This window comes from Zosterops lateralis (genome assembly GCF_965231275.1).
Source record: "Zosterops lateralis genome assembly, chromosome: 34".
Lineage (NCBI taxonomy): Eukaryota > Metazoa > Chordata > Aves > Passeriformes > Zosteropidae > Zosterops > Zosterops lateralis.
The window spans coordinates 252270-267488 of record NC_139794.1 but is presented as its reverse complement, the minus strand read 5'-3'; the positions used below and the strand labels follow the sequence as shown (position 1 = coordinate 267488).

Genomic DNA, 15219 nt, shown 5'->3' with positions numbered 1-15219 from the left:
GGGCCGCGCTCAGGGCTCCCCCCCGCCCGCCGCCGCCTTATAAAGGCCTCTAAACCCCGCCCACGCCGCGCGGTGATTGGTTGATCTCGTCTAAACCGCGCCCACAGCGCTCGCTGATTGGTCAGTGGCAGAAAAGCCGCGCGGTGATTGGTTGTTTTGGGGGAAGGCAGGTCCAGTGTGTGAGGGGCCATTCATAGCAATGGGGAGGGGGCGTGGTTAAGGAAAAGGGGGCGTGGTTTAGGAGGAAAATAGGGCGTGGTCAAGGCAATGACGCAATGGGGAAGGGGAGGGCGGGAAATGGACCCGAATTTGATTAAAAATGGAACAAAAATGGCACAAAATGACCTAAAAATGACCAAAAATGGCAAAAAATGACACAAAATAACCCCAACATGACAGAAAAAAATCCCCAAAAAAATTCCCAAAAAATGCCCAGGAAAATTTTAAATAATCCCTAAAAATCCCAAAAAATTCACCATAAAATCCCCCCAAAATTCCCCAAAATCCAAAAAAAATCTCCAAAAAATTCCTCAAAAAATCCCCCCCCAAAAAAAAAAAAACCCACCAAAAAATCTCAAAAATATCCAAAAAATATCCCCAAAAAATCCTCCAAAAACCCTAAAAAACCCACAAAAAATCCCCAAAAAATCTCCAAAAAAATCCCAAAAAAATCCCAAAAAAATCCCCCAAAAATATCCCCAAAATCCCCCCAAAAATCCACAAAAAAATCCACAAAAATCCCCCGAAATTCTCCCCAAAATCCCCCCAAAATTCTCAAAAAAATCCCCCAAAAATCCCCAAAAAATCCCCAAAAAATTCCCAAAAAATTCGAATTTTCGAGATTTTTTGGGGAAGCCTTTTTGGGATCTAAAAAATTCCCAAAAATCCCCAAGAAATTCCCCCCCAAAAATTCCAATTTTTTTACCCCAACCCTCCCCAAAATTCCCATTTTAATCCAAAAAAATCCCATTTTAATCCTAAAAAATTCGATTTTTCAGCCGTTTTTGACCCGATTTTCACGGGGTTTTCAACGTTTTTATTAATTTTTCGAGGAGTTTCAGGTTTTTGGGGATTCTGAGGAGGATTTTTATGCTCAGAGGGCGAGCTGGCAGTGGCAGAGCTCCTTGTACATGAGTCTCCTGAGGTGGGGCATGTCCTGCTGCGTGAAGCTGAACGGGCGCCCCAAGGCCAGGAACTTGCAGTACTGGGGGAAAAATAAAATTAAAATTAATTAAAAAATTATTTATTTAAAATTTTAAAAAAAATTAATTAAAATTAAAATTAATTTTTAGAAAATATTTTTGGTTGAAAAATAGAAAAAAAAAATAAATAGAAAGGGGAAAAATAAAATTAAAGAGAAAGGAAAAAAAAAAAAAGGAAATAAAAAGAAAGAGGAGAAAAGCGAAATAAAATAAAATTAAAATATTGGGGGCTTTAGGGGATTTGGGGACGTGGGAAAATAGGGGGGAAAAGCACAAAAAAAAAGGAGGAAAAAAGAAAAAAAGAGAAATAAAAGGAAAAAAAAAAGGAGAGAAAATAAAAGGAAAAAAGTGGGGGGGAAGGGGAAAAACAGGAGAAAAAAAAAAAACAAGTAAAAAAAAGGAGAAAAAAGGAAAAGAAAAGAAATAAAAGGAGAAAAAAAAAAAAGGGAAAAAAAAGGAGAAAAGAAAAAAAGAAAAAACCCGGAAAAATAAAAAAGAGAAAAAACGACAAAAGGAAAAAGGAAAAAAAGAGGAAAAAAAGAAAGAAACAGGAAAAAAAAACGGAAAGAAAAAGGAGGACAAAAGAAAAAAGGAAAGGAAAAGGAGAAAAAGAAAAAAACAGAAAAAAAGGGAAAAAAAAATCCCCCAAAATTCCCCCAAAAATCCCCAAATTTCCCCCAAAAAATCGTTTAAAACCCCCCAAAATTCCCCCAAAATTTCCCCAAAAATCCCAAAAAAACCCTTAAAATCCCCAAATCCCCCAAAATGTCCCCAAATTTCCCCCAAAATTCCCCAAATCCCTCAAAACCCCCAAAATTCCCCAAATTCCCCCAAATCCCCTCAAAAAAATCCCCAAAAAAGTCAAAAAAATCCCCCAAATTTTCCCAAAATCCTCAAAATTTCCCCCAAAATCCCCCAAATTTCCCTCAAATTTCCCCCAAATTTTCCCCAAATTTTCCCAAACCCCCCAAATTCCCAAAAAAACCCCAAATTTTCCCAAATTTCCCCAAAATTTCCCCCAGTTTCCCGACCTGCAGCACAAAAGCTCCGCAGTCGCTGTCGTTGTTTTGCCGGGCCACGTTCTGGGGGGAAAAAAATTAAATTTTTGGGCAAATTTTGGGACATTTTTAGGGTTTTTTTGGGGATTCTTAAAGTGGATTTTTGGGGGGAATTTTTGGGGATTTTTAAGAGAATTTTTTGGAGACCTTTAAGGGATTTTCGGGGAAAATTTTTGTGTTTTTTAAACGATTTTTTTTATTATTTTTAAAGGGATTTTTAAGGGACTTTTTGGGAGGGTTTTTAAAGGAAAATTTTAAGGGATTTATTGGGGATTTAAAAAGGATTTTATTTTAATTTTTAAGAGATTTTTTGGGGGGGATTTAAAAAGGGATTTTTAAGGGAATTTTGGAGTTTTTTAAAAAGGATTTTTGGGTGATTTTTAGGGGAATTTTGGGGGGGGTTTAAGGGATTTTTAAAGGATATTTTGGAATTTTTAAAGCAATTTTTTGAGATTTTAGGGGGATTTTTAAAGGGATTTTAAAGGGGATTTTTAAGGGGATTTTTGGGGGGATTTTTCAGGGCATTTTGGGGGATTTTAAAGCAATTTCAAAAGGATATTTTGGGAGTTTTTAATTTTTTTTTGAGAGAGATTTTTGCGGGGATTTTAAAGGATTGTTTTGGGATTTTTAAAAGTGAATTTTAAGGGATTTTTAAAGGGATTTTTTGGGTCGATTTTGGGCGTTTTTGGGCCTTATTGAAGAAAATTTCTTGGGCATCACCCGAGGGGTTTTGGGGCAGATTTTTGGGTCAATTTTGGGCCAATTTTCACCATTTTTGTGTCTTTTCAAAACCAGATTTTTCCACAACCACCTGAGGGATTTCAGGGCCGATTTTTGAGCCAATTTTGGTCTGTTTTGGGTCAATTTTGGCCAAATTTTCACCATTTTTGGGCATCTTCGGGGGAGAATTTTTGGGCACCACCTGACGAGTTTTAGGGCAGATTTTTGGGTCGATTTTTGGGTCAATTTTGGGCCATTTTTGGTTCAATTTTGGGCCATTTTTGGGTCAATTTTGGCCCATTTTTAGATCTATTTTTGGGGATTTTTAGGGCGATTTTAGGTCAATTTTTAAAGGATTTTTGGGTCAATTTTGTGTCAATTTTGGGCCGTTTTTACATCAATTTTTGGGGATTTTTAGGGCGATTTTAGGGCGATTTTTAAAGGATTTTTGAGCCAATTTTGTGTCATTTTTGGGTCAATTTTGGGCCAATTTTCACCGTTTTTGGATCCTTTTGAAACACATTTTTTCTGGCACCACCTGAGGGGTTTTGGGGCTGATTTTTGGGTGATTTTATTCATTTTTTGGGTGTTTTTTCTCACCATTTTGAAGGCCCCCCTCCAGCCCTCGCGGAAATCCGGCCGCTCCTTCTTGTCGGCCTCGGCCTGGAGGTACCGGCAGATGTGCTGGGGGCGGGGCCAAAAAGGGGGCGTGGTCAGAATGGGCGTGGTCACACAGGCCACACCCCCATAACTCATCCTTCAAGCCACGCCCATAAAATCTCAAACCACGCCCATAAAATCACCAATTGGTCACTCATTGGTCACTCATTGGGCACCCATTGGTAACTCACTGGTCACTCATTGGTCACTCACTGGTCACTCATTGGTCACTCACTGGTCACTCATTGGTCACTCATTGGTCACCCATTGGTCACTCATTGGTCACCCATTGGTCACCCATTGGTCACTCACTGGTCACTCAGTGGTCACTCATTGGTCACTCATTGGGCACCCATTGGTCACCCATTGGTCACTCATTGGTCACTCACTGGTCACTCATTGGTCACCCATTGGTCACTCATTGGTCACTCACTGGTCACTCATTGGTCACCCATTGGTCACTCATTGGTCACCCATTGGTCACCCATTGGTCACTCATTGGTCACTCATTGGTCACTCACTGATCACTCATTGGTCACTCATTGGTCACCCATTGGTCACTCATTGGTCACTCATTGGTCACTCATTGGTCACTCACTGGTCACTCATTGGTCACTCATTGGTCACTCACTGGTCACTCACTGGTCACTCATTGGTCACTCACTGGTCACTCAGGGGTCACTCATTGGTCACTCACTGGTCACTCACTGGTCACTCATTGGTCACTCATTGGTCACTCACTGGTCACTCATTGGTCACTCAGGGGTCACTCATTGGTCACTCATTGGTCACCCATTGGTCACTCATTGGTCACTCATTGGTCACTCACTGGTCACTCACTGGTCACTCACTGGTCACTCAGGGGTCACTCATTGGTCACTCATTGGTCACCCATTGGTCACTCATTGGTCACTCATTGGTCACTCACTGGTCACTCACTGGTCACTCACTGGTCACTCAGGGGTCACTCATTGGTCACCCATTGGTCACTCATTGGTCACTCACTGGTCACCCATTGGTCACTGATTGATGAACTTGGATCAACTTAACCCCGCCCATTTCAATTAAAATAACATGGTCACGCCCACTTTCTGTGGCCACGCCCACTTTTTCTAAGCCACGCCCCTTCCCATTTAACCCTTCCCACCCCAGAATAAAAAACCCACAATTTTACTGAAAATTAAATTATAAATTTAGACGGAAATTAAACCCCTCCCATTTCTAATCAAAACCATCTGACCACGCCCAATCGATGGGAAGCCACGCCCCCATTTTGGAAGCCACGCCCTTTTCCCATTTAACCCTTCCCATCTCCCAATTAAAAAAAATAATTTTGACCAAAACAAGTTATAATTTAAACCCCTCCCATCTCTAATTAAAATAATCTGACCACGCCCACTTCCATGTGGCCACGCCCACTTTTCTTAAGCCACGCCCCCTAGTATTTAACCCTTTCCACCCCAAATAAACCTCCCAATTACAGAAATTTAAATCAAACAAAAATCAACTTAACCCCCACCATAATTCTCATTAAAAAACCCAGACCACGCCCACTTTTCTGTGGCCACGCCCACTTTTCTTAAGCCACGCCCCTTCCTATTTAACCCTTCCCACCCCAGAATAAAAAACCACCACAATTTTACCAAAAAAATTGAATTATAACTTTGACTAAACTTAAGCTCCTCCCATCTCTATAGAAAAGCCTGGCCACGCCCACTTTTTCCTGTGACCACGCCCACCTTTTTTTGAAGCCACGCCCCTTCCCGTTTAACCCTTTACATCCCAGAACTAAAAAAATATAATTTTTTTCCAAATACAAGATATAATTTAAATTTAAACCCTGACCAACGGTGAGTTAAATATCCCTGGCCACGCCCACTTTTTTGGGGGGTGGCCACGCCCCCTAATTTGCATGCCCCGCCCACCTTGGGGCAGCGGCGGTTGAGGGTCCTCTGGGAGTCGAAGTAGGTGATGGTTCTGCGCGCCACGTCCACGGCCACCAGCGACCAGTGAACCTCCAGGTGGATGGGGATCAGCAGCAGCTCCTTCCCGAAGATGTCCACCTGGGGAACAAAGGGGCGGGGACACACCTGGGACACGCCCACAAAGGGATAGGCCCAGCCAGGACACGCCCACAGGAAAAAATCCCCATTAAAATGGGAAAAAATTAAGGAAATTAAGGAGAAAATGAGTGGAAAAGAGGAAATAATTAAGAGGCCACGCCCACTTTGGGGTGGGGAATTAGATGGACACGCCCACAATGAGGCCACGCCCACCCTGGACACGTCCACATGAAAAAATTGGGGGAAAAATACAAAATAATTTGGAAAAAATTGATGAAAAATAGAAGGAAAAAAAATGGGAGGGAATTAAAGAGTTAATGGGAGGCCACGCCCATTTTTAGGGAGTGATGGCCACGCCCACAAAGAGGCCACGCCCACTCCAGATAACCCACAATTTAAAAAAATCTGTGGAAATACAAAAAATTTAAATAAATTTAGGGGAAAACGGGTCAAATTTTAGGGATTAATGGGAAGCCACGCCCATTTTAAGGCATGAGGGACACGCCCACACCTGGCCACGCCCACCCAGGCCACGCCCACCCGGCCACGCCCCTTTGGGCCCCGCCCCTCACGTTCTTGGTCCAGCGCTGGACGCCCTCGTAGCCGCGGGTGCGAAGCTTGTCGTAGAAAAACGAGTTGAAAAAATGGACCTGGAGAGGGGGAAAAAGGGGTGGGGCTTAAAGGGGACACGCCCAGTGCACCTGGGACAGGTAATGACACACCTGGGACAGGTAATGACACACCTGGGACAGGTAATGACACATCTGGGACACACCTGGGACACACCTGGGGACACCTGGGGACACACCTGGGGACACACCTGGGGACACCTGGGACACACCTGGGGACACACCTGGGGACACACCTGGGGACACCTGGGGACACACCTGGGGACACACCTGGGGACACCTGGGACACACCTGGGGACACACCTGGGGACACACCTGGGGACACACCTGGGACACACCTGGGGACACACCTGGGGACACCTGGGACACACCTGGGACACACCTGGGGACACACCTGGGGACACCTGGGGACACACCTGAGACACACCTGGGACACACCTGGGGACACCTGGGGACACCTGGGGACACACCTGAGACACACCTGAGACACACCTGGGGACACCTGGGGACACCTGGGGACACACCTGGACACACCTGGGACACACCTGGGGACACACCTGGGACACACCTGGGACACACCTGGACACACCTGGGACACACCTGGGGACACACCTGGGGACACCTGGGGACACACCTGAGACACACCTGGGACACACCTGGGGACACCTGGGGACACACCTGGGGACACCTGGGGACACACCTGGGACACACCTGGGGACACCTGGGGACACACCTGGGGACACCTGGGACACACCTGGGGACACACCTGGGACACACCTGGGGACACCTGGGGACACACCTGGGGACACCTGGGACACACCTGGGACACACCTGGGACACACCTGGAGACACCTGGGACACACCTGGGGACACCTGGGGACACACCTGGGACACACCTGGGGACACCTGGGGACACACCTGGGGACACCTGGGACACACCTGGGGACACCTGGGGACACACCTGGGGACACCTGGGACACACCTGGGACACACCTGGGGACACACCTGGGACACACCTGGGGACACACCTGGGGACACCTGGGACACACCTGGGACACACCTGGGGACACACCTGGGGACACACCTGGGGACACACCTGGGACACACCTGGGGACACACCTGGGGACACACCTGGGACACACCTGGGGACACACCTGGGGACACACCTGGGGACACACCTGGGACACACCTGGGGACACACCTGGGACACACCCACCACACTTGAGCCACACCCACAACAAACTCAGCCAGACCCCCATCGAGGCCCCCCCTGGCCATGCCCCCCCTGGCCACGCCCCCCCTGGCCACGCCCCCCGGTCTCACCTTGTCGGGCACGGCGTCCATGACGAGGTCCCCGTACATGTTCATCACCTGTGGGGGAAAAATCTCACCTGGGGGGTCAAAAAACACCCCAAAATCCACCCCAAAAATACCCAAAATTCTGCCCCAAAAATCCCAAAAATCTTCCAAAAAATTCCCTCAAAAAATCCCAAAAATCCTCCCAAAAATTCGCAAAAAAAATCCCCAAATTCCCCCAAATTCTGCCCCAAAGTCCCCAAAAATCTCCCCTAAAAACCCCAAAAATTCTCCAAAAAACTCCCCCAAAAGAATCTCAAAAATTTTAAAAAGAATCCCAAAAATTCCCATAAAAATCCAAAACAATCCCCTAAAAATCCGCCCACATTTCTCTAAAAATTCCCACAAAAAAACTTTAAAAAATTCTTAAAACTATCCCCCAAAACTCAAAATAAATTAAAAAAAAAAACCCCAAAATTTCACAAAAACTTCCAAAAAAATTCTCAAAAAAATCCTCAGAACCCACCAACAAATCTGAAAATAATCACAAAAAGTTCCAAAAAAAAATCAAAAAGAAAAATCTGGAAAAATTCCAAAAAAAATCCAAAAAAAACTCTAAAAAATCTCCAAATAAACAATTTTAAAAAAATCGCAAAAAACTCCAAAAAAATCCCAAAGAAATTCAAAATAAATCAAAAAAAAAAAAAAATCCAAAAAAATTCCAAATAAATCTGAAAAAATCCCAAAAAAATCTCAAAAAAATCCCCAAAAAAATCCCAAAAAATTCCCAAATTTTCCCCAAACTCTCCTGAAATCCCCAAATTTTTTCCCACCTGGTCATTGAGCCAGTTGGGCCCGTAGAGGGTCTGCAGGTCGTCCATGGTCAGGACGTTTGTTAAAAAATTCCCCAAATGCAAAAGAAATTCCCAAAAAAATCCCCAAAAAATCCCTAAAAAAATCCTTTAAAATTCTCTGAAAGTTCCTTCAAAAATTCCCCAAAAATTCCCTAAAAAATTCATAAAAATCCCTTAAAAATCCCCCAAAAAATCCTCAAAAAATCTCTAAAAACGTCTCTAGAAAATCAAACAAACAAACAAAAAAAATCCCTAAAAAATCCAAAAAAATCCGAAAAAAAATCCCAGAAAATCCTGAAACAAAATCCTAAAAATCACCACAAAAATCTGAAAAAATTTCCAAAAAATCCATTAAAAATTCCCTAAAAAAATGAAAATAAATCTGAAAAAAATCTGAAAAAAATCCCAAAAAGTCCCTAAAAAAATCAGAAAAAAATTCCTAAAAAATCCCAAAATTATTCCTAAAAAAATCCAAAAAAATTCCTAAAAATTCCTCATAAAATATGAAAAAAATTTGCTAAAAAATTCAAAATAAATTCAAAAAAAAATCCAAAAAAAATCCAAAAAAAATCCCAAAATAATTCCTAAAAAAATCCAATAAAATTCCAAAAAATCCCTCATAAAATATGAAAAAAATTTGCTAAAAAATTCAAAATAAATTTAAAAAAAATCCAAAAAAAAATCCAAAAAAAATCCCAAAAAAATCCCAAAAAAATCCCAAAAAATCCCCAAAAAAATCCCAAAAAAATTCCCAAATCCCCCAAATATCCCAAATTTCCCCCAGATTTTTTTTCCCACCTGGTCATTGAGCCAGTTGGGCCCGTAGAGGGTCTGCAGGTCGTCCATGGTCAGGACGTGCCGTTTGTAGCTGACGCGGAACCCGCGGAGCAGCGCCGAGCCCGGGAGCCGCTGGTACGACTGGAGCAGCTGCTGCACCGAGCCCCGTCTGGAAAAAAAGGAAATAAAGCTAATTTTAAATTAAAATATATAAAATTTTATAAAATTTGAGGGTGTTTTTAAAAAAAACCCGGTGAAAATCGGATGAAAAATGGAGTTTTGGGAGAAATTAGAAGGAAAACGGACACGGAATTGCCCAAAAAAATCCCACAAAATTTCCTCAAAATCTCCAGAAAATCCCCAAAATTCCCACGAAATGGCCCAAGAAACATCTCACAGAATTCCCAGATAATCCAAAAAAAGTCCCGCAAAATTTCCCCAAAATCACCTCAAATTTCCCACAAAATTCACACAAAAGTCTCCAAAAAATCCTCGTAAAATTCCCATAAAATTCTCCACCAAATCATCCTCAAAAAGTCCCCCAAAATCACCCAAAAATCCCCACAAAATTCCCCAACTATTCCTCAAAACTTTCCATAAGAATCCCACAAAATGTGCCCAGAAAACGCCCCAAAATCACCCCCAAAATCCCCACAAATTCAAAAAAATAAAAACCCAAAAAACCTCCCGAAATTCCAAAAAATATCCCAAAAAAAATCTCCAAAAAATCCCTCCAAAATCATCACAAAATTCCCATTAAATTCCCACCAAATCCCCCATAAAATCCCCACAAAATCATCCCAAAAAATTCCCCAAAAAATCCAAAAAAATTTTTAAAAATCCAAAAAAAACCCTAAAAATTCCCTGAAACATCCCCCCAAAAATTCCAAAAAAAATTCCAAAAAATTAACAAAAAAAAAAAAAAAATCCCCCCCAAAATCTCCTTAAAATCCCCCCCCAAAAAAATTCAAAAAAATCTCAAAAAAAAAAAACTAAAAAATCCCAAAAAAATCCCAAAAAAATCCCCAAAAAAATCCCAAAAAAATAAATTTAAAAAATCCCAAAAATCCCCAAAAATTCCCGAATTTTCCCCCAATTTTCCTCACCTCTGGGGGGTGCTGAACTCCTGCTGGAAAATGTCCTCGAGTTTCTCCCAAAATCTCCCCAAAACTCCCCCCAAAAAATCCTCAAAAATTCCCCAAAAAATTCCCCCAAAAATCCTGAAAAAAATCCCAAAAAATCCCCTAAAAAAATAAAAAAAAAATTCCCTTAAAATGCCCCAAAAAATCCCAAAAAATTCCAAACAAATTCCAAAACATTCCAAAAAATTCCCAAAAAATCCCCAAAAAATCCCAAAAAATTCCCAAAAAATTAAAAAAAATCCCCCAAAAATTGCAAAAAAAACCCCCAGAAAAACGTAAAAAAAATCAAAACAAATTAAAATAGAAATCCCGAAAAAAATCCAAAAAAATTCCTAAAAAATCAGAAAAAAATCCAAAAAAATCCCAAAAAAATCCCCAAAAATCCCCAAAAAACCCCAAAAAATCCCCAAAATATTCCCCCAAAATAAAAACTAAAAAAAATCCCAAAAATCCCCAAAAATTCACAAATTTTCCCCAATTTTCCTCACCTCTGGGGGGTGCTGAACTCCTGCTGGAAAATGTCCTCGAGTTTCTCCACGACCTCGTCGGCGCTGACGGGGATGAGGCTCCCGTAGGCCTGAAGGAACTCGTCCAAAATGCCTGAAAATCACCCAAAAATCCCCCCAAAATCGGTCAAATTTGGGTGAAAAAATCTGCCTGAAATTGATGAAATTTATCCCCAAAAAATCCATGAAATTCTGGTCAAAATCTGCCCCGAAATCGGTGAAATTTATCCCAAAAAAATCCACAAAATTCACACAAAAATCCGCCCAAAATTAGTGAAATTTGTCCCCAAAAAATACCCTGAAAAATTCCCACGAAATTCAACCCAAAAATTTCATGAAATTCGGGAAAATTTCCAAAATTTCACCCCAAAATCGAAAAAAAATCCCCCAAATTTCCCCCCAAAATCCCCAAAATCCCCCAAATTTCTCCAAAAAAACCCCAAAATCCCCCAAAAATCCCCAAAATTCTTCCCCAAACCCCCCAAATCCCCCAAAATCCCCAAAACGCCCCCAAAATCACCAAAATTTCTTCCAAAAATCTGCAAAATCCCCAAAATTTTCCCCCCAGGAAAAAATCCCATTTCCCAATGACGTCATCCACCTTAAGCCCCGCCCCTTTCAATGACATCACGCCCACTAAACCCCACCCCCTTTATGATGACATCACCCACATTAAGCCCCGCCTCTTCCAATGCCATCACCCCATGAACCCCGCCCCTTTCAGTGATGTCACTCCCACTAAACCCCACCCCTTTATGATGACGTCACTCCCCTTTGGGATGACGTCATCCACCCCAAGCCCCGCCCCTTTTGCTGACGTCACTCACTCTGCACACAGGTGACGTGCTCCTCCCTCAGGGGGGGGCTGGGCTGCCCTGGGGGCGTGGCCCGGGCGGGGGGCGTGGCGAGAGGGGCGTGGCCAGGTGGGCGTGGCTCCTCCGCGGCCCCGCCCCCTCCGGTGACGTTGCTGATCAGAATGGGGGCGTGGCCGGGTGGGGGAGGGGCGGGGGAGGGGGAGGGGCAGCCCAGGAGAGGCCCCGCCCCCACCCCTCCCCCACACAGCCCGTTCAGGAGCAACCCTAAAAAAAATAATAAATAAATAAAATTTAAAAAAAGCCCACCAAAAATTAAATAATCACTTAAGCCACGCCCCCTTTAATTTAAACCACGCCCCTAAATTAATTAACCCCGCCCACACACGAATTTAGTCTCCTCCCACTTTTAAAAGCTCCACCCACAACAATTTTATGGCTCCTCCCATAATTTTCAAGCTCCTCCCCCAAAATTTAAGCCACGCCCCAAAATAGTCAAACCCCGCCCATAGACTTTCAAGCTCCGCCCTCAATTTTAAGCCACGCCCCCATTTCCTTATTCAGATTTAAGCCCCACCCCCAAATGTAATCCCCAAATCCAAGCCACGCCCCCAAATTTAACCCCTTAAATTTAAGCCCCGCCCCCAAATTCAAGCCCCGCCCCTTTTTCACTCACCTTCCTCCTCCCCTCCCCCCAGCCCCTCCCCCCCCTCCCCAAACCCCTCCAGCTGGGGGTGGGGGAGGGGCGTGGCCGCCACCGCTGTGGGCGTGGCCTGGGCGAGGTGGGGGAGGGGCTGGAACCCGGTGGGCGTGGCCAAATCCCTCCTCAGCAGCACTTCCGGGTTTGTTTCCACCAATAAACTCCTCGGGTGTCTCAAGGGGGCGTGGCCAAAGCGCGGAGGGGGCGTGGCTTTGCGGTGACCACGCCCCTTCCGCCGGTGGGCGTGGCCTCCCCAGAGGAGCCACCCGCGGGCCAATAGGAAGCGGAGGAGGCGCCGCAGCCGCCGGCGACGCCCCGCCCCCTTCCAGGCCACGCCCACTTTGCTGAGGCCACGCCCATTCCTGGAAAAGGGGGCGGGGCCTGGGGAGGAGGCCACGCCCCCGCCGGGGTTGGGCGGTGGGGATTCTTTCATGGCCTGGAAGGGGTTAATGGAATAAAGGGGTTAATTGGTTAATTGATGGAGTGGTAATTAATTAATTAATGGGCGGTCAATGAGGGGGGGAGAAATTACACAAAATTGTCAAAATTTCCCCCAAAAAATTCCCGATAAAATCACCAAAATCATCGTTAAAATCTCCAAAAAATTCCCCAAAAATTCCCGTTAAAATACCCAAAAATTCCCCAAAATTCCAAAAAAAATTCCTAAAAAATTCCCCCCAAAAATTCCCCAAAGCTTTCCCCAAAATTCTAAAAAAAAATCCCATTAAAATCCCAAAAAATTTTAAAAATATTCCCAAAAAATTCCCCCAAAACATCCCAAAAAATGTTCCCAAAATTTCAAAAAAAATTCTGTTAATTCCTCCTCAAAAAATTCCCATTAAAATCCGAAAAATTAATCAAAAAATTCCCAAAATTCCCTCAAAATTCCCCAAACTTCCCCAGAATTCCCAATATTTTCCCCAAAATTCCGATTAATTCCCCCAAAATCCCCAATATTCCCCCAAACTGCCCCAAAATTCTCCCAAATCCCCCAAATTTCCCCCAAAATCCCTCCAAAATCCCCAAACTTCACCCAAAATTCACATTAATTTCCCCAAAATTTCAGCAAATTCCCCCAAAATTCACATTATTCCCTCAAATTCCCAAAAATTCCCCCCAAAATCCCCCAAATTCCCCAATTTCCCCCCCAAAAAATCTCCATTCCCCCCAAAAAATTCCCATTTTTTACCCCAAAATTCCCATTTTTTACCCCCAAATCCCCCTTTTTCCCCCCAAAACCCCCAAATTTCCCCCCCAAATTCCCCATTTCCCCTCCCCCCTCTCCCCCCGCCCCTCCCCCACCACGACCCTTCCCGGGGGGGGAATTTTGGGACAAATTTTGGGTCAAATTTGGGATTTTTTGTGTCAAATTTGGGATTTTTTTGGGATTTTTTGGTCTCCGCGCTCACCCCGGACCGGCCTCACTCGGGTCCCTCCCCGATGACGTCACTTAAACGCGCCTAAAGGCGGAGTTGAATCTGACCAATCACCGCTCTCCGTTTAAACCACGCCGCCTTTTGTGACCACGCCCATTGATTTCCGCATTGCGCATGCGCAGTCCCGTTTAGACTGCTTCCTAATTTTTTATTGCGCATGCGCAGTCGCCATAGAGACAGCGGCGCCGCGGGGGATACTGGGATTTTTCCGCCATTAACCGCCCGGAAATTTTTTCTAAATTTTTTTCTAAATTTTCCTAAAATTCCTAAATTTTTATCCCAATTTAAAGCACCGGAAATTTTTTTGATTTTTTTGCTTTTAAATCTTTGGATTTATTTTGTTTCTTAACGTCAAAAATGCCGGAATATTCCCCCCCTTTAAGGGCGCAAAGGACTGTGGGATTTATTCACCCCATAAGGCGCGCAAAGGATTGTGGGATTTATTCCCCCTTTAGGCGCGCAAAGGTTTTTGGGATTTATCCCCCCCTTGGGGCGCAAAGGATTGTGGGATTTTGGGGGGATTTTTCAGGATTTTTTTATTTGGGATTTTGGGGGGGGGGAAATGGGAAGAAATTTTGGGATTTTAATAAAAAATTTGGGGTTTTTGGGGTTTGGACACCCCAAATTTTGGGATTTTTGGGGTCAGAACCTTAAACTTTGGGATTTTGGGGATTTTTGGGACTTGGGACCCCAAAATTTTGAGATTTTCAGGATTGGGACCCCAAAATTTGGGGATTTTTGGGACTGGGACCCCCTAAATTTCGGGATTTTCAGGTTTTTCACGATCGGGACCCTCCCAACTTTGAAAATTTCGATATTTCGTGACTCAGGACCCCCCAAATTTCAGGATTTTTGGGTTATTTTGGGACCATAACCCCCCAAATTTTGGGATTTTCAGCATCAGGACCCCCCAAATTTCAGGATTTTCCTGATTTGGGGTTTCAGGACCCCCCAAATTTGGGGATTTTGGGTATTTTAAGGAAAAGGCGTGTCCGGGGGCCGGTGCAGCGCCGCGTCCAGCCCCGTGCCCAGCGCGCAGCCCCCCGTGAGCAGCAGCGCCCCCCACAGGCACAGCCGGTCCACCGACATCGCCACCAGCCGCCACTCGTCCTGAGCCTGGAAACACACGGGGAAATGGGAATTTGTTATCCCCAGGTGTGCCCAGGTGTGCCCAGGTGTGACCCCAGGTGTGTCCCCAGGTGTGACCCCAGGTGTGTCCCAGGTGTGTCCCCAGATGAGTCCCCAGGTGTGTCCCAGGTGTGTCCCCAGGTGTGTCCCAGGTGTGTCCCCAGGTGTGTCCCCAGGTGTGTCCCCACTTGTCCCCAGGTGTGTCCCAGGTGTGTCCCCAGTGTGTCCCAGGTGTG

At 44.4% G+C, this 15219-nt stretch overlaps 1 protein-coding gene across 1 annotated transcript; it reads right to left on the bottom strand.

Moving 5' to 3' along the window:
* Positions 1-1001: 1001 nt before the first annotated feature.
* On the bottom strand, positions 1002-13900 carry SENP3 (SUMO specific peptidase 3). Its single transcript, XM_083881536.1, has 11 exons — positions 13829-13900; positions 12396-12855; positions 11735-11986; positions 10890-11001; positions 9281-9428; positions 7656-7703; positions 6276-6353; positions 5566-5703; positions 3581-3664; positions 2234-2284; positions 1002-1204 (listed from the first exon to the last, which is right to left on the bottom strand). Exons 2-11 carry the CDS (start codon positions 12850-12852, stop codon positions 1094-1096), a joined length of 1479 nt encoding a protein of 492 aa, XP_083737662.1. The 5' UTR covers positions 12853-12855; positions 13829-13900; the 3' UTR covers positions 1002-1093.
* Between the last annotated feature and the right edge of the window lie 1319 nt (positions 13901-15219).